Source organism: Neomonachus schauinslandi, chromosome 1, assembly GCF_002201575.2.
Source record: "Neomonachus schauinslandi chromosome 1, ASM220157v2, whole genome shotgun sequence".
In the NCBI taxonomy this organism is placed as follows: domain Eukaryota; kingdom Metazoa; phylum Chordata; class Mammalia; order Carnivora; family Phocidae; genus Neomonachus; species Neomonachus schauinslandi.
The window spans coordinates 109,442,876-109,466,426 of NC_058403.1; the positions used below are offsets into that span (position 1 = coordinate 109,442,876).

At 36.8% G+C, this 23,551-nt stretch overlaps 1 protein-coding gene across 1 annotated transcript in view; it reads left to right on the top strand.

Moving 5' to 3' along the window:
* Window positions 1-1,184: 1,184 nt before the first annotated feature.
* The window catches only part of IGSF10 (immunoglobulin superfamily member 10), a 62,399-nt gene continuing 40,032 nt past the window's right edge, over window positions 1,185-23,551 (top strand). The window contains exons 1-2 of the mRNA XM_021685968.1: window positions 1,185-1,375; window positions 2,955-3,084. Of these exons, the coding sequence (XP_021541643.1) occupies window positions 1,185-1,375; window positions 2,955-3,084 (321 nt within the window). The remainder of the gene's footprint in view (window positions 1,376-2,954; window positions 3,085-23,551) is intronic.

Genomic DNA, 23,551 nt, shown 5'->3' on the forward strand with positions numbered 1-23,551 from the left:
GCTAAAGGATAGTTGCTGGTATAATCCCAAAGAAACCATTCTATTATCCCAAGGAATGTTGAGATTTATAAATTACGAAGGTCACTTTTCTTAGAAAAGCACATAAAAATTTTATTGCAATCCTTGTATATTCTGAATTTCAAGAGAAAATTAGGTTTGGATCCCTCAGCTTGCCCCACACATGGGTAATAGAGATCATTTTTCCAAGAAGTTGAGCATATTTCTTCCCTCATGATGCTCCCCGACTCCCATGGCAGACAAGAGGAGGTGGAGGAGGAGAAGGGGGAGGAGGAAATGGAGGGGGGGAGGTGGAGGTGGAGGAGGGACCAAGGAAAGGTACAGAGGGACATTCTAAGCCAAGCAAAAGCACACAGCAGCATGTGTTCCAGGGGTCAGGGTGGCCCATTCCAGTGCAGGTGCAAGGCTCAAGTTCTCTCATCCAGTAAGTTACTGTGGTTTATGGTCATTACATGGCAGTGAAGTGTGCAATGTGTATTTTTTGGCAAGGACTAGAGGACATGTTTGAGATTTATTCACCCTTCCAGTGGAGTATTATAGCTCTTAAAAATGTTTTTGAAGAAGGTTTAATGAAGCAAAAAACAGACCTTATATATTCAATGAATAAAATGTGTTACAAATTTCGTTTGATCACATATACTCACACATACACACAGAAACATACACCACCTATACAAGGCTGGAAGGAATACAGCAAAATATTAATGATTATATCTGGGTGGTGGGAATATGAGTAATTTTCTTCTACTTATTTACAGCTTCCAAACTTTCTATGATTAGTTTTATAATCAGTTTTTTAAAAGTTGGTCTAAAAGAACTAATGGATAAACAGGAAACTAAGCCTTCTGTTGGCATAATACCTTTGTTATGGTCTCTCTTTTTTCTTTCCTTGAATCTCTAAGTCATAGGGATTACTGCTTTTCACTAAGAAGTGAGAAGCTGTGAAGGAATTTTCACAACAATTAATATCCCACTTGATCACAAGGCTATGTGAAGAGTAAGTTTTACCATACAAGTTGTGAATGAATGAAATTAGCTACTTATGACCTTTCAGAAAGCTCTCCCAGATTCCCAGACTTAGTGTGTGTAGTTGTACTGGAACTTTGCTCAAACCATACCTATAACTCTGAGGTGTGATTCCCTCCCCCCCCCCCCCCCCCCCAAGAATGAAGGTGAAAGGCAGAGGAATCACCTGCTTGCTGGTCTCTTCCGTGATGTGCCTGGTGGCCAGCCCTGGGGGCAAGGCCTGTCCTCGCCGCTGTGCCTGCTACATTCCTACAGAGGTGCACTGCACGTTTCGGTACCTGACCTCTGTCCCGGACAGCATCTCACCCGACGTGGAGCGCATTAATTTAGGGTGAGTGGGGGCCCTTGTCCCTTTCTCAAAGAGAGATCACACTGATGCTTTGTCCCCAAAATAGCAAAACAAAACTTGTGAATTTAGGAGATGAACCAAAATTGTTTTAACAGTGTTTCTCGTCTGAAATAAGCACAGGAAGATCTTAAGTTTGTAAGGGAAAATAAGCAACATTTTCCTGGTAAACTTTTACTAGGAGAAAGTTCTAGAACCTGAAATCACTCTCCGTAGGATGGGAAGCCCAAGATTACAGAAGAACTTCACTCTGGCTATCTTTTTGCTGGAAAATAGCATCTGTTAAGAATTAGACAAGATAATAGGACACTGGAAGTGTCCTCCTATATATAAAAGATATATATGAAAAGTTGGTTAGATCCTTTAGTAAGGCCCTTGGACTTCTTTTCATGCAAAGTGACTTATTTAAAATTCTTTCAAAAATGTAAACCTAATTAAATCTGCTAAAAGGTGACTATATTTTAAAGTTTCGCGAAAAACTGTGGTGTATGTCTGTGTGTATGCACATGCGGTCAGATTTAACATCATGTATTTGATAATAGTGAGCACCTACTATATGCCAGGGATACAACAATGAACAAGATGTATTATTCACTTCTAGAAGCTAGAGTGAAATGGAGAAGACAGATGCACAATCAGTACAATTAGTAAGAACCATCAGAGTGCATACAAACTACCTTGGAACCATCACTAATGATAATAGCTAACACTGACTGGGCCCTTACCGTGATCTGGCACTGACCGAAGACTCTCCATGTATTCACTCAATCCTCAGAACACCTTTTAAGTCGCTTCTATTATTTGCATTTTATAGATGAAGAAATGGAGGCTTAGAAAGATTGCTGATTTTACCCAGGGTTGACCGACTACCAAGGCCTAAGTTCATAATCCTAGCCAAACTATTTGGCCAAACTCTTTGGTTAAGAGTCCAGGTTTCTTAACCACTACTTTATAGTGAGAAATTCCACCTGGAAAAGCAAGGGGTGGGGGCGGGCATGTCCTCAAAGAACAGGCTGGGCCTGACCAGGAGTCACAAGTAGAGAGAGGTCGAGTCAAGGGCATCCCAAGCTGAAGGAACAGTATATGCAGAAAGGGTCGAAAATGAGGAGGGATGTGCTTGTCCTGGGAAGGGGAATGTGGACAGTGTAACCGAGACTGCCAGGACCGAGGAGTGGGTGGACCTTCTGTGGCATCTGATGAATCTCAATATATATCAAGCGTTTGATTTTCTCCTTCGAGCACAGGTTATAAAAAGGGAGGTATTGGGGCACCTGAGTGGCTCAGTTGGTTAAGAGTCTGCCTTCGGCTCAGGTCACAATCCCGGGGTCCTGGGATCGAGCCCCACATTGGGCTCTCTACTCAGTGGGGAGCCTGCTTCTCCCTCTCCCTCTGCCCCCATCACATGCTCGCTCTCTCTCTTTCTCAAATAAATAAAATCTTTAAAAAAAAAAATAATAAAAAGGGAGGTACAGGCTTTGTGTGTGGACGTGTGCGCGCACACTGTTGCTTTGACATCTGAACCACAGCTGACAGGCCTAGCTTATGCCTGACCTTTTAATTTCAGGTACAACAGCTTGGTTAGACTGACAGAAACGGATTTTTCTGGCCTGAGCAAATTGGAGTTGCTAATGCTGCACAGCAACGGCATTCATACAATCCCGGCTAAGACCTTCTCAGACTTGCAGGCCTTGCTGGTAAGACCGGGGAGGGAAAGGTGCAGGTTCAAGAGGCGAGATGTACCCTTGAATGCTGACCATTCCAGTGGAACCCAAAAATCAACATTCTGTGTATGAGAGGGAGACCTCAAAGGAGGATGTCCAAGACTGATTGCTCTTTAAGTGCAATAGTATGTGGAAATTAGAATAATAATAAAATTCTGAGGCATTTTCTCAGATCTAGGCTAATAGGAAAAAAAATAAATACCCAGGGATTACTACACATTTAAAATTTAATCCAGAAAGGCTACTTCTAGTCCTGTTCATCTGGGATTTGCTGTCTTAGACAGAAGTTAGCTTTCTATACATAAATATACTTTTAAAATTTTTACTTGTTCAAAAAATTTTGAGAAGTTATGGGGACTTCTAAGAATACATCAAATATTACAAGAATTATCACTCCAGTAAGTGACAAAGTAAAGATAAAACACATCTAGGGATAAGAAAAAAGGGGATCATGGGGAAATGTATATGGAAAGATCAGTATGTCTGATACATATGTAGGACTTAAAGATTTTGAGAAGCTAACTCACAATTGAAGATGCCTATCAAATTTTTTAAATACATGAAAAAAAAGCTGTTCAGGAAAAGCACAACCATATGTGATTTATTCTTTAAAAAACATTTTTATCACTGTGTATTTGACATACAATATTATACAAGTTTCAGGTGTACAATATAAGTGCTTCGACATTTATATACATTAGGAAGTGATTATGATAAATCTAGCTACCATCTGTCATGGTACAAAGTTGTTACAGTATTGTTAACTATATTCCCTATGCTGTACATCACATTCCTATGATTTATTTATTTTATAGCTGCAAGCTTGTAACTTTCAATCCCCTTACCCTATTTTCCCCACCCCACCCCCTCCCCGGCAAATACCAGAATGTTCTCTGTACCTATGAGTCTGTCTGTATCTTTTTTGTTTTTTGGAATCCACAAATAAGTGAAATTTTATGGTGCTTGCCTTTCTCTGACTTACTTCATTTAGCATACTATCCTTTATTCTATCCATGTTATCACAAATGGCAAGATTTTATTCTTTTTTATGACCAAATAATATTTGTGTGTGTGTGTAGACATATACATCTTCTTTATCTATCTGTTGATGGACACTTAGGTGGCTTCCATACCTTGGCTATTGTAAATAATGCCGCAGCAAACATAGGGGTGCATATATTTTTTTGAATTAGTGTCTTCATTTTGTCCAGATAAGTATGCAGAAGTGGAATTGCTGGATTGTATGGTAGTTCTAATTTTAATTTCTTGAGCCATCTCCATACTATTTTCCACAGTTGCTGCACTCTTTGTATTCCCACCAAGAGTGCACAAGAGCTCCCTACCTCTAACATCCTCACCGACACCTGTTGTTTCCTGTGTTGTTAATTTTAGCCATTCTGACAGGTGTAAGGGGATCCCTCATTGTGGTTTGGCTTTGCATTTCCCTGATAATAAGTGATGTTGAGCATCTTTTCAAGTGTCTGTTGGCCATCTGGATGTCTTCCCTAAAAGAGATCTGTCTGTTCATGTCTTCTGCCCATTTTTTAAATTGGATTATTTGTTTTTGGGGTGTTGAGTTTTATAAGTTCTTTGTATATTTTGGATACTAACACTTTATGGGATATGTCATTTGCAAATATCTTCTCCCATACCATAAATTTTGCCTTTTAGTTTTGTTGATGGTTTCTTCACTGTGCAGAAGCTTGTGTGTGTGTGTGTGTGTGTGTGTGTGTGTGGTCCCAATTGTTCATTTTGATTTTTGTTTCCCTTGCCTCAGGGTACCTATCTACAAAAAAGCGCTAGGGCTGATGTCAGGGAAATGTCTGGCTGTGCTCTCTTCTAGGGTTTTTATGGTTTCAGGTCTCACATTTAGGTCTTTAATTCATTTTGAATTTATTTTTGTCTATTGTGTAGGAAAGTCATCCAGTTTCACTCTTTTGCATGTGGCTCTCCAGTTTTCCCAACACCATTTGTTGAAGAGATTATCCTTTTCCCACTGGATATTCTTTCATGCTTTGTTGAAGATTAATTGACCATATAACTGTGGGCTTATTTCCAGGCCTTCTATTCTGTTCCATTGATCTTTGTGTCTATTTTTTGTGCCAGGACCATACTGTTTTGATGGCTTATAGTTTTATAATATAACTTGAAGTCCAGAATTGCAATGCCTCCAGCTTTGCTTTCCTTTTTCAAGATCGCTTTCACTATTTGGGGTCTTTTGTGGTTCTACTCAAATTTTAGGATTGTTTGTTCTAACTCTGTGAAAAATGTTGATATGTTGATAGGGATTGCATTAAATGTGTAGATTGCTTTGGGCAGTATGGTCATTCTAATAACATTTGTTCTTCCAAACCCTGAACATAAAATGTCATTCCACTTCTTTGTGTCCTTTTCCATTTCTTCATTAATGTATTATAATTTTCAGGTACAGACCTTTCAGCTCTTTGGTTAGGCTTATTCCTAACTATCTTATTGTTTTTGGTGCAATTATAAAGGAATTGTTTTCTTAATTTCTCTTCTGCTTCATTATGGGTGTATAGTAATGCAACAGATTCCTGTATACTGATTTTATATCCTGTGATTTAACTGAATTATCAGTTTTAACAATTTTTTGGTGGAGTCTTTCAGGTTTTCTATATATAGAATTATGTCATCTGCAAATAGTGAACATTTCATTTCACCTTACCAGTTTGGATGCCTTTTATTTCTTTTTGTTGTCTGACTGCTGTGGCTAGGACTTCCAATACTGTGTTGTATAAAAGTGTTGAGACTGGACATCCATGTCTTGTTCCTGACCTTAGGGGAAGGGCTGTCCATTTTTTCCCACTGAGAATAATGTTGGCTGTGGGGTTTTCATATATGGCCTTATGTTAAAGTATGTTCCCTCCAAACCTACTTTGTAGAGGGTTTTTATCATGAATGGATGTTGTACTTTGTCAAATGTTTTTTCTGCATCTATTGAAATGATCATATAGTCTTATCCTTTCTCTTATTGATGTGATGTGATGTTGATTGATTTGCAAATATTGAACCACTCTTGCAACCCAGGAATAAATCCCACTGGATCAGGGTGAATGATTTTTTTAATGTATTGTTGGATTTGGTTTGCTAGTATTTTGTTGAGGATTTTTGCATCTATGTTCATCAGAAATATTGGCCTGTAGTTCTCTTTTTTTCTGGTGTCTTTATCTGGTGTTAGTATCAGGGTAATGCTGGCCTCATAGAATGAATTTGGAAGTTTTCCTACTTTTTCTGTTTTTTGGAGTAGTTTGAAAACAGTAGGTATTAACCCTTTGTTAAATGTTTGGTAGAATTCACCTGTGAAGCCCTCTATCTGGTCCTGGACTTTTGTTTGTTGGGAGCTTTTGGACTACTCATTCAATTTCTTGCTGGTTATTGGTCTGTGCAAGTTTTCTGTGTCTTCCTATTTCAGTTTTGGTAGGTTTTATGTTTCTGGGAATTGATCCATTTCTTCTGGGTTGTCTAATTTGTTGGCATATAGTTTTTCATAATATTCTAATTGTATTTCTGTGGTATTGGTGGTTATTTCTCCTCTCTCATCTGTTATTTTATTTATTTGGGTCCTTTCTCTTTTCTTTTTGATAAGTCTGTCTAGAGGTTTATCAATTTTATTGATTTTTTTCATAGAACCAACTTCTGGTTTCGTTGTATCTGTTCTATTGTTTTTTTAGTTCCTATATCATTTATTTCTGCTCTAATCTTTGTTATTTTCTTTTTTCTGCTGGTTTTGGGTTTTGTTTTTTTCTGTAGCTCCTTTAGGTGTAAGATTAGGTTGTTTATATGAGATTTTTCTTCTTGAGTTATGCCTGTATTGCTATAAACTTCCCTCTTAGAACTGTGTTTGCTGCATCCCAAAGGTTTTAGACCATTGTGTTTACATTTTCATTTGTTTCTATGTACTTTTTTATTCCTTGATTTCCTGACCCATTCATTGTTTAGTAGCATGTTATTTGACCTCCATGTATTTGTGCTCATTCCAGACTTTTTCTTGTGGTTGACCTCTAGATTCATAGTGTTGTGGTCAGAAAAGGTACATGGTATGACTTCAGTCTTTTTGTATTTGTTGAGGCTGGTTTTGTGGCTTAATATGTATCCTGTTTTAGAGAATGTTTCATGTGCACTTGAAAATGTGTATTCTGCTGTTTAAGGAGGGAATGTTCTAAATATCTGTTAAATCCATCTGGTCCGGTCTGTCATTCAAAGCCATTGTTTCCTTGTTTATTTTCTGTTTAGATGATCTGTCCATTGATGTAAGTGGGGTGTTAAAGTCCCCAACTATTACTGTATTATTTTAGATTAGTTCTGTCATTTGTTATCAACTGTTTTATGTATTTGGGTGCTCCCATGTTGGCTGCATAAATATTTACAATTGTTATGTCCTTGTTGGGTTGTTGCCATTATCATTATATAGTGCCCTTTGTTGTCTCTTGTTACAGTCTTTGTTTTAAAGCCTATTTTACCTGATATAAGTATTGCTACTCCAGCTTTCTTTTGACATCCATTTGCATAATAAATGGTTCTCCATCCCCTCACTTGCAATCTGCAGCTGTCTTTAGGTCTAAGATGAGTCTCTTGTAAGCAGCATTTTTTGGTTTTTTTTTTTTTTTTTTTAATCCATCTGTCACCCTGCATCTTTGATTGGAGCGTTTGGTCCATTTAAATTCAAAGTAATTATTGAGAGATAAATACTTATTGCCATTTGATTACTTGTTATGTAGTTGTTTCTGAAGATTTTCTCTGATCCTTTCTTTCATGGTTTGCTGGTTTTCTTTAGTGAGATTTTTGGATTTCTTTCTATTGATTCTTTGCATATGTATTAGTGGTATTTTGATTTGTGGTTACCATTAGATTTGTACATAACATCTTCTACATATAGTAGTCTGTATTAAGTTGATGGTCTTTTAAGTCTGAACCCATTCTTTACTCCTCTGGTCCCCATGTTTTAGGTATATGGTATCATATTTTATATCATTTTATTGTGTGAGTTCTTCGACTGGTTTTTTATATAAATATTCATTTTTACTGCTTTTTTGTTTTCTACCTTCATACTGTCATTTTTGGTCTTTTCTTTCCACTCAAAGAGTTCCCTTTAATATTTCTTGCAAAACTGCTTTGATGGTCATGAACTTCTTTAGTTTTTGGGGGGAAACTATTTCTCCTTCTATTACAAATGCTAGCCTTGCTGGACAGAGGTTTTTCCCATTCACCAATTTGAATATATGCCACTTCTTTCTGGCTTGGAAAGTTTCTGCTGAAAAATCTGCTGACAGCCTATGTGGGAGGGGGGGTTCCTTTGTATGTAACTGTCTTCCTTTGTCTTGCTACTTTTAAATTTTTTTCTTTATCACTGTATTTTGCCATTTTAATTAAAGTACATCTTGGTGTGGATCTGTTATTGTTGATTTTGTTGGGGGTTCTCTGTGCCTCCTAGATCTGGATATCTGTTTCCTTCCTGAGATTAGGGAAGTTTTCAGCTATTATTTCTTCAAATAAATTCTCTGCCCCAATTTCTCTATTCTTCCTCTGGGACTCCTATAATAAAAATATTATTACATTTGATGGAGTCACTGAGTTCCCTAAGTCTATTTTTGTTCTGCATAATTCTTGTTTCTCTCTTTTGTTTAGCTTGATTACTTCCCATTACTCTGTCTTCTAGGTCATTAATATGTTCCTCTGCTTCTTCCTGTGTGCTGTTCATTACATCAACTGTGTTTCTCATTTTGTTTATTGAGCCCTTTATCTGTGCTATGTTATTCCTTATCTCTGTGTTAATGGTGTCACTGATGTCCTCCATTCTTTTCTCCAGTCCAGTGAGAATCCTTATGATCATTGCTTTAAATTCTCCATCAGGCATGTTACTTATATCTGTTTTACTTAGAACTCTGGCAGTGGCCTTGTCCTGTTTTTTCATTAGTGACAAATTCCTTTGTCTTCTCATTTTGTCTAAGTCTCTGTGCCTGTTTCTCTGTGTTAGGAAAGTCAGCTATGTCTCCTGTTATTGAGGGTAATGGCTTTATGAAGAAGAGTTCCTGTAGTGCCCTGCAGTGTAGTGCCTCCTGTTCCCCAGGGTGTGGAGCCTCCAGGAGTATCTCCAGTGTGTGCTGCATGAGCTCTGCTATTGTGTCGTGGCTGCTTTATCCTTCAGGCCAGTTGTCTGCAGAGGCTCTGTCTGTTGTTGGCAGTGTTTGGTCCCTGGCCTAAATGTGGTGTGTTTTAACTAAGCGTGCTCTGGTTTGCTTGTGAGGTGAGACCTGTTGCCCCTGCCACCAGAACTGAAGCTACACAAAACTCTCAGGTCAAGAGACATGGGGTTGGCAGGGGTTTGAGCTGGTCTTCTGAGGGAGGCAGCCCACTGCCCTGGGACTGAGGCAAGCTTGACTGGGAAGGGCAGTTCTTCTGGAGCTCAGGCAGGTGGGGCTTGGTGTAAGCAAGTTAGGTAGTGAGTACTGGTGCTGCATTGGTTCCCACGGGTGGCCCTGTGCTTATGCTGAGGTGCAGGGGAGGGAAATAGAGCCTTCCAGTTTCTTTGTTCCTGGAGGAGTCTCTCTGTGAACACTGCACCTCTGGGACATAAACCTCTAGTTGCACCCCAGGCACTCTTCAGATCCACAGTATATGTCTGTGGGCTGTTTGCCCTTGCTTCTTTCCAAGTAAAGCCTCAATGCCTTCCAATCTCTCCCAGAACTGAGCACACCAACCCTTAAAACTCCAGGTTTAAAGCCCTGCTAGTTGCAAGAACTCACAAAATTCGGGCCCTCTCACTTTCCAGGCCAGTTGCTATGGGCATTCATTTTCCCCATGCATTCCCCTGTTGGTCTGTCTTTTGCCCTTCTCCATGACTGCAGCTCCCCACCACAGCAGCCACAATCCATACCTCTCCCAAGCTGCATCTCTGTACTTTCTATCTTCTTCGATGTGGCCTCTTCTCTACTTTCAGGTATGGAGTTTGTTCTGCCAGTCTTCAGATGGATTTCTGAGGGTTTTAGGATGATTTGATAGTTATCTAGTTGTATTTGTGGGATGAGAAGAGCCTAGGGTCCTCCTACTCCACTGCCATCTCCCCCTTACACCTGAATGAATTTAAAAATTTTAAGAGGATCTAATATACCAGGGAGATTATAACTATAAGCAAAATAATTTCCAATGTGTAGAGGGCACTTCAGAGCCATGGTCCACAAGACTCATATGAATCAAAATCAAGTAGGTCAAATAAAACCCCCCGTTGAAGGAGTTACCTTTTTAAGCCAAATCGTCTGTTAGTGATTTTATGTAATTGAGTTTCAACTTCCCCCAGAAGTGTTAATTCAGGTGCAGCAGGTTGTGTTGACCATAGGACAGATATATCCTTGCTCAGCTAAAAGATAGTCAAGGGCTATCCTATTATCAAGAACTATGTTGGCCAGAGAGCCTAAGAATCTTTGTTGGGCAGCTCTTGTCTTAGCAATGGAATCTGCAGTATCTTCGCGAGTTAAGAAGAAGTTCCTGATCATATCTTTATTTATTTTCACTCCTAACTAGGGAAGTATGGCCTTGCCAAAGAAAGCAATTCCTGAATTATGAATGCCTCCTCATAGGTCTTTTCTAACTCAGTGATGTAAATACAGGAGAGTTAACTAATGAAGTATCTTAGTTGTCTATGGAAAGTTAAGGGGACAGTTTTAGATAACCTAGAAGGCATTGCCCAGCTTGTATGCCAGCCATCTAGACATTCGTAGGCCCAAGAAGAATTATAACCATCACAGAAAAAGATAAATCCTGTTGGCACACAGACCATTACCATTAGGGACGTACTATTAATGGATTTGTTCACAGGGACTGCTGCATTTGCTGGTTCAAGCCAAGAGTCAGTCAGGTTTTCAATGCATATAAGAAGAGAATCCCTAAACCTGAGAGTGTTGTTCTAAATGTCTTGCAAAGATGGGTGCTGCTGGTAAGTTCTCTTGGTGAGAACAGATACGATCTAGATAATCATGGGAATATGGGGGTGCAAACATATTAGGATTTGCATAGGTATTTGTGTTTAGATAGGTAAGTACAGTCATTATTGGAGAAAGGTAAAAAGGCACTGGATATTCTGGCCATGAAAGTTGAACTTGGTAAGAGATTTCTAAGGGGGTGGGAGGGGCTGATTGTAGTCTGCAATGACATTGAGAATAGAAGAGGAATTACTTATAAGGAGTACCAGGAGATCTCTAGCATCAAGGATAGATAAAAAGCTTTGACAAATCCAGCAGTCTGAAAGGTTACTGCCCTTAGCAATGGCCTGGGAGATATGGATGATGGCATTATCTTTCCAGACCAATGCCAGAGTAAAGACAAGGAAAAGAAGGAGAAGGTTTTCTTGTTTAAAGTATGAAATTTTGATCTGTCATTTTGGGCAGAAGCCATCTACCTCAATGTCAGCTACCTCTCTTCCTTATCAATTTGATTCAGAAGTCTCCAGCATCTATACAGGAACAGATGTCAGGTGGAGCTCTCTTCAGCTGTGAGTATCGTATCCAATCCTTTGTAGTTTTGCAGCAATGCCAGGTTAGAAGCACTTGGTAAGGTCCCTTTCAATGGAGCTTGAGGACTATCGTCTGATAATGTTTCCAAAATACCTAATCACGACTCCAGATTGTGACTAACAGGGACCTTCCGATTGACATCTGGGAAGGTTTTTTTAACCTGTTGATGATAGGCTTAAGCATAAGACATTAGAGATTTACAGTGGCTGGTCATACCAGCACAAGATGACAATCAGCAGGAAGTTTATGCCAATAGGCACTGGTCTGCTGGTGACTCTCTTGTGTGGAATGGGTTTGTTTCTTAAAGGGAATATTGCAAATGGTCAGCAAGACAAAAGGCAATACCTTAGGCCAAAGAAGTCCAGTAACTTCAGCAGGTTTAGAGATTTTTAAGTTTGAGGATCATTAGTTCTTTCTGATGCCTGATGACTGAGGGTGATAAGAGCAATGATAATTCCAAGAAGTTTGCAAGGCTTTTGTTAAGGCTCATGATGTGCCTGGTGAAGTCAGTGCCTTGATCACTGGGGATTAGGGAAGGTACACCAATGAGAAACACATTGTCTAATAGTTTATTTGCTACTGTGAGGGCATCAGCCTTGTGGCAACGGAAAGCTTCAATCCATCCAGAAAACACACACATAAAATAACAAGAACATATTGATAACTCATACTAAGTGGCAGTTGAATGAAGTCCAGCTGCAGGTGTTCAGAGTGTCCAGAAGGAAGACTGAAGACTCTGGGAACAACAAGTTTATCCAGGATTATGAATTTAACAGGTCAGACATTGGTAGACTATCTTTGCAATATTTTTTTTAATTTTATTTATTTGACAGAGAGCACAAGCAGGGGGAGCAGCAAGCAGAGGGAGAGGGAGAAGCAGACTCCCCACTGATCAGGAAGCCCGATACGGGGCTCGATTCCAAGACCCTGAGATCATGACCTGAGCTGAAGGCAGACACTTAACCAGCTGAGCCACCTAGGGGCCGCTGCAATTTTTTTTTTTTTTTTTAAGTAAGCTCCATGCCCAGCATGGACCCCAGTTCAGGGTTTGAACTCAAGACCCTGTGATCAAGACCTAGCTAAGATCAAGAGTCATACGCTTAACCGACTGAACCACCCAGGTGCTCCTGTCTTTACAACTTTATAGAAGTCTCTCCATCAATATCTATTCATAATTGAAGTCATTTTAAATGCACTACCATGGGTTAAGGAATGCAAAACACATGAAAAATGGGGTTTGTCAGGGAGCCAGGAAGAACTATCTTGGGTTCTTCCAGGAAGAACCATCTTCGGTTTCCCATGGGCCCAACTATTCACTTAATTTACAGCCTTTGTTTACCCATCTTAATTTCTCTGATTTGGAAGCAGACTGTTGCCATGTTACAAGGACATGAGGATGGCAAAAGTCTGGTAATGAGGGGCCATTTACTGCAGCAGCAGAAAGGATTCCATCTATAAGTGTCATAATTTTACAAATACAATAGAGAAGGCTTAGTATTACTTATTTGACAATGCTTCCCATGTAATTTACGAATCAAATAAGTCTAATTAGTTTAACAAATCCTTTGGAATATTCCAGGTCAATAAGACTTCATTTAGAATTTGATAATTAGGGGCACCTGGGTGGCTCAGTTAAGTGTCTGCCTTCAGCTCTGGTCATGATCCGGGGGTCCTGGGATCGAGCCCTATGTCGGGCTCCCTGCTCAGCTGGGAGCCTGCTTTTCCCTCTCCCTCTGCTCGCCTGCTCCTGCTCTCTTGCTCAACCTCTATCTCAAATAAATTTTAAAAAATCTTAAAATATATATATAAATTATATATATGATATATAATATATATCATATAAATTATATATGATATATAATTTTATATATAATTTATAAATTATATATAAAATTATATATATTATAACCATATATATATCATTTTAAAGCACTTGCCTAAATAAAATCACAGACCATTATGAAATTTCACCTTTTAAGTATGAAGAAACTTTTACAATCTGTTATCAAAAGCAGACCAAAACCCCAAGAAAACTGTTCTTTTAACAGTGAGAAAATCAAATTCTAATTTTGTACCAACTTACTTTTAATATTAAAACTCATTTTTAAGTTCCTTTTAATTTAGCCAGCTTATTTATACATTAAAATTCATTTTCAAAGATTCTTTTTCTACAAACCTTCTACAACTCTTTTCTACATTCCAATTTTGCTTTGTTTTTCTTTTTTAAATGATTAGCCTCAAATTAGGACAAAATTACTTTCTTTTCCCTCAATATCAACAAAATGTATTACGTTCTTTATACCTTATCTTAGCAAAAATATATCCTATTTTCCTGGCATATGAAGATGTTTCCCTTATTATTTCTATGAGCTTTATTTACATATACTATTTAGAATTCTTAACCCTTAGAAACCTTAATTTCTAGTGAAAAATAAGTAAGCAATTGTGAACTGTTTGTTATACTAACATTCCTTAAATTTGCAAATTTATGAATACATTGTATAATTCCTAGAAACATATACCTTATGCAGTTTTCCAATAGAGCACTAACATCCAAATATCTTAATTTTTCCGTAACAAGAAGCCAAAAGTAGATAAACCTATGTTTAGTAGTTATTGTTTCATTTTTTTAATCTTATCAGGAAATGATCTAGATATTCAGTGAGTTCACCTTCACTCATCACTTAGCAAAACTTTAAGTTTTCAAGGTACCAAGAAGATTTGGAAAACTTTTAAAACTTTTTGTCTAGTCAATCTATTTGTACTTGACAGTTATATCTAGATTACCCATGAAAACTTCATGAGACATCAAAATCAACTATCATTCTAAGTAATTTTTGCTGACAAATTGCAACAGATGTAACATGAATTAAGTAAATTTGGCAGAACAGAAGTGGATTATCTGTATTATATTCAAAGTTTGATAACTATAAAGACATGCCCGTTTTAATTAAACCAACAAACTTAAACTTGCTAAAGATCTTCCCAGATCAAGTGAATTTGAAAAACATTTTAGTTTGTTTCTATTATATTTGACAATTCATATAAGCATTTAATTTTCTTTAAGCCAATTCAATAGAGCTCTTGTACACATTAATTTTAGCAATACCATCTGGAGGTAGAAAATACCATATATCTACAACACACATATATGACACACATGAACATAGAAACAGATGTAGAGAACTTAAACCTTCTGTTTTTAAATTACTGCCATGAAATAGGTACAAAACTCATTTATTATAAAAGTTGAATCTAAATTTGTTTCTCTGGTAGATGGAATAAATTAAGCTTACTTGACAATAAAGTTATTAAATCTTTTCAAATACCTATTCTGGTGTCAGCTGGGACAAATAGTAAATATTTCTGGCAGTATTAAATTCCTGAGGTATTGTCAAAGATGGTGAAAAGATACTATTATCACAAGATCTAGAGTCTCTCCCAAAGATAGCCAAAGAAAGAACTAACAACCTATGTTTCCCAGGCAATCAGAAAGCCAAGCCAAGCTCCTAGGATATAAAAAAAAAAGACAAGAAGGCAATAGTTATTCCTAGAAGAAAGGATCAATAACCAGTTGGTCTGGATTTGGAAAGGATGGGCCAATGTGAAATTTTATTTGTTTCTCTTGACTGGGCTCAGGAAATAATCGATTTACAAAAACTCTTGAGAATCCTCTCTAGGTTTAAGACATTCTTTAACTATGGCCTTTGACCAAGGAGTGAAAGATAATCTGAAGAGGATTGACTATATCCTTGGATGGTCTTATTTTAAAAAGGTAACTGTTTAATAGTCTCTTCAGAATGGATGTCAGTCTTATAGTCTTTAAGGTAATTTTCTCTCTTTTTTTTTTTTTTTTAAGACTTGAGAGAGAGAGAGACAGAGACAGAGTGAGTGGGGGCGGGGGGCAGAGGGAGAGGGAGAAGCAGACTCCCCCCCCACTGAGCAGGGAACCAGATGGCTGGGCTCGATCCTAGGACCCTAAGATCATGACCAGAGCTGAAGGCAGACACTTAACTAATTCAGCCACCCAGGTGCCCCTCTCTTTAATTTTTCATTAATGCTCTGCAATGAATCCTTCAGTGAATCTGCAATTCAAAATTTTGGAATTTTGAAATCTTTTGGAGGCTTCTGAATCCCAATTGAAATAGGTATCCCTTTCTGTTTCATTTGGGAACCCTTGCTTCCAAGGGCACTTCTTAAATGACACATAATTGGAACATTCCCCATAATGACCATTGTATTTTAGGTTATTAATTCCCTTGAGGGTTGACAGAAGCTTGGACCCTAGCCACAAATGGAGTTAACCCACATTTCTGTCTGGCCTTATTTTGGGGCCACCAACCTGATGGTTACCAAACCAAGTTCCTCAGGACACAAAACAATCTTAGTAAAATTTTGCTGTTTTTTCTAGATATCTGCAACTTCTGAGGCTATAGTTCCTAGATATAAAATTACCAGGTGTACCGGAAGGTGGCCCACTTAAGAGTTTAAGGATGTCATTAGCTAAGGCTTTGAGTTTCTCGGAGCCAAACTAAATGCCTAAAAGGAATATTTTGACATAATTGTAAATGAGATTATTTCTTTAATTTCTCTTTCTGCTATTTCCTTATTAGTGTATACAAATGCAATAGATTTCTGTGTTTTATGTTTGGATCCTGCAGTTTTACTGAATTCATTTATTCTAATAGTTTTTTGATGACCCTTTACAGTTTTCTCTATATGAAGTATCATGTCATCTGCAAATAGAGAGTTTTACTTATTCTTTTCCAATTTGGATCATTTCTATTCCTTTCTCCTGTCTGATTGCTATGCCTAGAGCTTCAAGTACTATGTTGAATAAAAAATGGTAAGAATGCATATAGCTTGGATTGTTGCTGATTTTAAAGGAAAAACTTTCAGCTTTCTACCATTGAGTATGATGTTAGCTGTGGGTTTGTCATATGGCCTTTGTTATGCTTCAATATGTTTCCTTTATAACCACTTTGTTGAGGGCTTTTATTATAAATAGCTGTTTAATTTTATCAAATACTTTTTTTTTGCATCTATTAAGATGGTCATATGATTTTTATCATTTCTGTTAATGTGGCATATCATGTTGATTTGCAGATGTTGAATTATCCTTGCATCCCTGGAATAAATCCCAGTTGATCATGGTGTAGGAGTCTTTTAATGTCATGTTGAATTCACTTTGCTAATATTTTATTGAGGATTTTTGCATCTATGTTTATCAGTGATATTGGCCTGTAATTTTATTTCTTATAATGTTCTTGTCTGGTTTTGGTACCAGGGTAATACTAGCCTTATAAAATGAATTTGTAGGCATTTCTCCTGGCCTTTGGTTCATAGTTTTTTGATTACTGATTCATTTTCATTACCGGTAATCTGTCTGTTCAGGTTTCCTATTTCTTTCTGATTAAGTTTTGGAAGATTGTTTCTAGGAATTAATTCATTTCTTCTAATTTGTCCCATTTATTGGCATAAAACTTTTTGTAGTTGTTTAATGACCTTTTGTAATCTGTGGTTGTAACTTCTCTTTAACTTGTGATTTTATTTACGTGGGCCTTTTTCCTTGGTGAGTCTGGCAGGAGTTTTATCAATTTTGTTCATCTTTTTAAAAAAATCAGCTCTTAATTACATTGGTTTTGTTTTTGTTTTTTAGTCTCCATCTCATTTATTTCTACTCTGACCTTTATTATTTCCTTTATTCTTCTAACTTTAGATTTTGCTCTTTTCCTAGCATCTTTAGGTGTAAAGTTAAACTGTTTGATAAGTTTGTTTGTTTCTTCTGATGGGCCTGTACCATTATAAACTTTCCTTTAGAATTCCTTCTGTTGTGTCACAAAGATTTTGGAACATCCTTTTTTTATTTTTGTCTCCAGGTATTTTTTTATTTCCTCTTTGATTTCTCCATTGACTCATTGGTTATTTACTAACATGTTGTTTAGTTTCCAGGTGTTTTTCTTTCCATTTTTCTTCTCATTGATTTCTAGTTTTACACCATTATGGTCAGAGAAGATGGTTGATATGATTTCCATCTTCTTAAATTTATTGAGACTTGTTTTATGGCCTAACATGCGTTCTATCTTGGAGAGTGTTCCATGTGCACTTGAAAACAATGTGTAGTCTATTGTTTTCAGATGGAATGTTCTGTACATATCTGATCGATCAGTCTGGTCTAATGTGTCATTCAAACCACTGTTTCCTTGTTGATGTTCTGTCTGGATTATCTATCCATTGGTATAAGTGGGTGTTAAAGTCCCCTACTATTATTGTATTAGTGTTAATTTCTTCTTTTATGTCTATTAATATATTATACATAAATGCTTTATGTACTTAGGTGCCCCTGTTTTTAGTGCATATTTACAATTGTTATATCCTCCTGTTGGATTCGTCCCTTTATCATTACGTAATGACCTTCTTTGTCTCTTATTTATTTGTATACATTGTTGAATTTAATTGTGGTGAAATATAAAATTTACCATTTTAACCATTTTTAAATGTATAGTTCAGTGACATTAAGTACCTTCACATTATTGTGCAACTATCACCACCATTCATCTCCAGAACTTTTTCATCTTCTCAAAATAAAGCTCTATATCCATTAAATAATAACTCCCCATTCTTTCCCCCCCCCAGCCCTTCGTAACCAGTATTCTTTCTTTCTCTTTAAGTTTGAGTATTTTATGTTCCTCATATAAGTGGTATCTTAACAATATTTGTCTTTTTGTGACTATTTCACATAGCATAATATCTTCCATATTCATGCATGTTGTAGCATGCATCAAAATTCCATTCCTTTTTATTTTTTATTTAAGTATTATATCTTATTAAAATTTTTAAATATATTTTTAATTCAGTATAATTAACATGCAGTGTTACATTTCAGGTGTATAATACAGTGATTGAACAGTTCTATACATTACTCAGTGTTCATCATGTTAAGTGTACTCCTAATCCCCTTCACCTATTTCACCCATCCCTAACCCCAGCCTCCCCTCTGATAACCATCATTCTCTATAATTAAGAGTCTATTTTTAGGTTTGTCTTTTTTCTTTGTTTAGTTTCTTAAATTCCATGTGTGAGTAAAATTGTATGGTATTTGTCTTTCTCTGGCTTATTTCACTTTGTGTGTGTGTGTGTGTGCATGTGTGTGTGTATCCATTCATTTATCAATAGAAACCTGGGTTTTTTCCATATCTTGGTTATTGTAAGTAGTGCTGCAGTAAACATAGGGATGCATATGTTTCTGAGTTAGTGGTTTTGTATTCTTTGGGTAAATAGTAGTGGAATTACTGGAACATATGGTAGTTTTACTTTAATTTTTTCTCAGGAACCTCCATGTTTTCCATAGTGGCTACACCACTTTACATTCCCACTAACAGTACACAAAGATGCCTTTTTTCCACATGCTTGCCAACACATGTTTGTTGTGGTTTAGATGGTAGCCATTCCTGGCAGTTGTGAAGGGATATCTCATTGTGGTTTTTATTTGCATTTCTCTGATGAGTGATGTTGAACATTTTTTCATATGTCTGTTGAGCATCTTTACATGTGTCTGTTGGCCATTTGTATGTCTTCTTTGGAGAAATGTCTGTTCGTGTCTTCTGCCCATTTTTAATTGGATTACTTTTGGGGGCAGGTGTTGAGTTGTAGAAGTTCTTTATATTTATTTGGATACTAACCCTTTATCAGCTGTGTCATTTGTAAGTATCTTCTCCCATTCTGTAGGTTGTCTTTTAGTTTTGTTGATGGCTTCCTTTGCTATGCAGAGGCTTCTTATTTTGATATAGTCCCAATAGTTCATCTTTGCTTTTGTTTCCTTTGCCTCAGGAGACATATCTAGAAAAATGTTGCTATGGCTAGTGTCAGAGAAATTACTGCCTGTGCTCCCTTTTAGGATTTTTATGGTTTCAGGTCTCATTTAGGTCTTTAATTCATTTTGAGTTTATTTTTGTGTATGATATAAGTGGTTGAGTTTTCCCAACACCATTTGTTGAAAAGACTTTTTACTTTTATATATTCTTGCCTCCTCTGTCATAGAGTGATTGACCATATAAACATGGGTTTATTTCTGGGCGCTCTATTCTGTTCTGTTGACCTATGTGTCTATTTTTTGTGTGTGTGTGCCAGTAGCATACTGTTTTGATTACTACAATTTTGTAGTGTATCTTAAAACCTGGGATTGTGATACCTCCAGTTTTGTTCTTCTTTTTCAAGATTGCTTTGGCTATTGAGGGTCTTTTGTGGTTCCAGACTGTGGAAAATGCTGTTAGTATTTTGACGGGGATTGCATTAAATTTATAGGTTGCTTTGGGTAGTATGGACATTTTAACAATATTTGTTCTTCCAATCCATAAGCATGGTGTATCTTTCCATTTCTTTGTGTCCCTTCAATTTCTTTCATTAGTCTTTTGTAGACCTGTTTCCAGAGTACAGCTCTTTCACTTCCTTGGTTATGTTTATGTGTAGGTATTTTGTTATTTTAAGTGCAATTATAAATTGGATTGTTGTCTTAATTTCTCTTTCTGCTACTTCACTATCCTATATCCTATCCAACAGATTCCTGTATGTTAATTTTGTATCCCACAACTTTATGGAATTTACTTATCATGTCATCGGCAAATAGTGAAAGTTTCACTTCTGCATTACCAATTTGGATGCCTTTTATTTCTTGTCTGATTGCTGTGGCTAGGACTTCAATACTATGTTGAATAAAAGTGGTGAGAGTGGACATCCTTGTCTTGTTCCTGATCTTAGGGGAAAAGCTCTGTTTTTCCCCAATGAGCATGATGCTAGCTGTAGGTTTTTCATATATGGCCTTTCTATGTTAAGGGTTTTTATCATGAATGGATGTTGTACTTTGTCAAATGCTTTTTCTGTATCTATTGAAATGATCATATAGTGTTTGTCCATTCTCTTGCTGATGTCATGTATCATGTTGATTGATTAGCAAATTTTGAACTAGCCTTGCATCACAGGAATAAATCTCACTTGATCATGGCTATCATGGCTTATTTTTAAAATTTATTTATTTATTTTTTTACTGTATCGTTGGATTCAGTTTGCCAATAATTTGTTGAGGATTTTTTGCATCTATGTTCATCAGAGTATCGGCCCTTAGTTCTCTTTTTTTGTAGTGTCTCTATCTGGTTTTGGCATAAGGGTAATAATGCTGGCTCATAGAATGAATTTGGAAGCTTTCCTTTCTCTGCTATTTTTTTGGAATAGTTTGAGAAGAATAGGTATTAACTCCTCTTTACGTGTTTGGTGATGTTAACCTGTGAAGTCATCTGGTCCTAGACCTCATTTTATTGGGAGGTGTTTTTTTATTACTAATTCAATTTCATTGCTAATGGCAATGAAACAGATTAATCAGTTTCTGCAAATTTTCTCTTTCTAAGAGTATTGGGAGGTTATAGGTTTCTAGGAATTCCTCCATTTTTTTCTAGGTTGTCCAATTTCTTGGCAAAAAATTTTTCATACTTTCTTATAATCCTTTGTATTTCTGTGGTGTTTCTCTTCTTTCATTTCTGATTTTATTTGAATCCTCTTTTTTTTTTATGAGTCCAGCTAAAGCTTTATTAATTTTGTTGATCTTTTCAAAGCAGTGGCTCCTGGTCTCATTTATCTGTTCTATTGTGGGTTTTTTGTTTGTTTTTTAGTTTCTATTTCATTTATTTCTGCTCTAATCTTTATTATTTCCTTCCTTTCTTGTATTGATTTGGGGTTTTGTTCTTTTTCTAGCTCCTTTAGTTGTAATATTAGATTATTTAAGATTTTTCTTGCTTCTTGAAGTAGGCCTGTATTGCTATAAATTTTTTCTCTTAGAACAGCTTTTGCTTCATTCCAAAGATTTTGGGCTGCTGTGTTTCATTTTCATTGTGTCCATGTATTTTTTTATTTCTCTTTGATTTCTTGGTTGACCCATTCATTGTTGAGTAGCATGTTCTTTAAACTCCACGAATTTGTGTTCTTTCCAGATTTTTTTCTTGCGGTTGATTTCTAGTTTCATAGTGTTGTAGTTAGAAAAGATGCATGGTAGGACTTCAGTCTTTTTTTGAGACTTGTTTTGTGGCCTATCATGATCTCTGGAGACCTTTCCATGTGACTTGAAAAGAATATGTATTCCACTGTTTTTGAATGGAATGTTCTGAATATATCTGTTAGATCCATCTGGCCCAATGTGTCATTCAAAGCCTCTGTTCCTTTGTTGATTTTCTCTTTGGATGGTCTATCCATTGATATAAAGGGAGTGCTAAAGTCCCCTACAATTATTGTATTACTATTGTTTACTTTCTTTATGTTTGTTAATAACTGTTTTATGTATTTGCTCCCATGTTAGGTGCATAAATATTTAGTGCTGTTATATTTTCTTGTTGGATTGTTCCTTTTGATTACATAGTGACTTCTTTGTCTCTTGTTGGTTTTTGTCTTAAAGTCTATTTTATCTAAGTATTGCCACCTTCACTTTCATTTCCATTTGCATGATGTTTTCCCATCCCTTCACTTCCAATCTGCATGTGTTTTAAGTCTGAAATGAGTCTCTGTAAGGAGCACATAGTTGGGTTTTGTTATTTTATCCATTCTGTCACCCTGTCTTTTGATTAGAGCATTTAGTCCATTTACATTCAAAGTAATTATCAAATGGTATGTTCTAATTGCCGTTTTGTTACTTGTTTTGTGATTGTTTTTGCAGTTTTTCACTTTTCTTCTCTTGCTGTCTTCTCTTGGTTTGATGGATTTCTTTAGTGATGTGCTTGGATTCCTTTTTCTTTATTTTTTTGTGTATCTGTTAATGATTTTGTATTTGTGGTTACCACTAGGTTTGTATGTAGCATCTTATGCATATAACAGTCTATATTATGTTGATGGCTGTTTAGTGTTGTTAGACTTCTAGTTTCAAACTTAAATTTTTGCTCCCCTACATTTTAGGTATATAGTGTCGACTTTACATCCTTTTATTTATGATTCCCTCAATTGATTTTTTTAAAGACTTTATTTATTTATTAGAGAGATAGAGAGCACACACAGGGGAGCAGCAGAGGGAGAGGGGGAAGTAGGCTCCCTGATGAGCAGGGAGCTCGATGTGGGACTTGATCCCAGGACCCTGGGATCATGACCTGAACTGAAGGCAGATGCTTAATCAACTGAGCCAACCAGGTGCTCCTTCTCAATTGATTTTTATAGATATACTTGATTTTATTGCCTTTTTTGTGCTTTAAGCTCCATACTGCTTTCATAAATAACTAATCTACTACTTTTATTATGTTTAAATATACCTGTGAAATTTTTTTCCTTTCCTATTTTTCTTACTGCTATTTATGGTCTTTCCTTTCCATTCAAAGAATCTCCTTTAACATTTCATGTAAGGCTGCTTTAGTGGTGATGAATTCCTTTAACTTTTGTTTGGGAAACTCTTTATCTCTCCTATTCTGAATGATATGCTTGCTGGATAGAATATTCTTGACTGCAGATTTTTTCCTTTTAGCACTTTGAATATATCATGCCATCCTTTTCTTGCCTGCAAAGTTTCTGCTGAAAAATCAGCTGATAGCCTTATGGGATTATTTCCTTCTGCTCCTAAAATTCTCTTTATCACTACTTCTTGCCATTTCAGTTTTTATTTTTTTTAAAGATTTTATTTATTTGACAGAGAGAGACACAGTGAGAGAGGGAACACAAGCAGGGGGAGTGGGAGAGGGAGAAGTAGGCTTCCTGCTGAGCAAGGAGCCCAATGTGGGGCTTGATCCCAGGACCCTGAGATCCTGACCTGAGCCAAAGGCAGATGCTTAATGACTGAGCCACCCAGGTGCCCCTCTTCTTGCCATTTTAAATACTGTCTGTATTGGTGTGGACCTCCTTGGGTTGATTTTTTTGAGGGGCATTCAGTGCCTCCTAGATCTAGGTTTGTT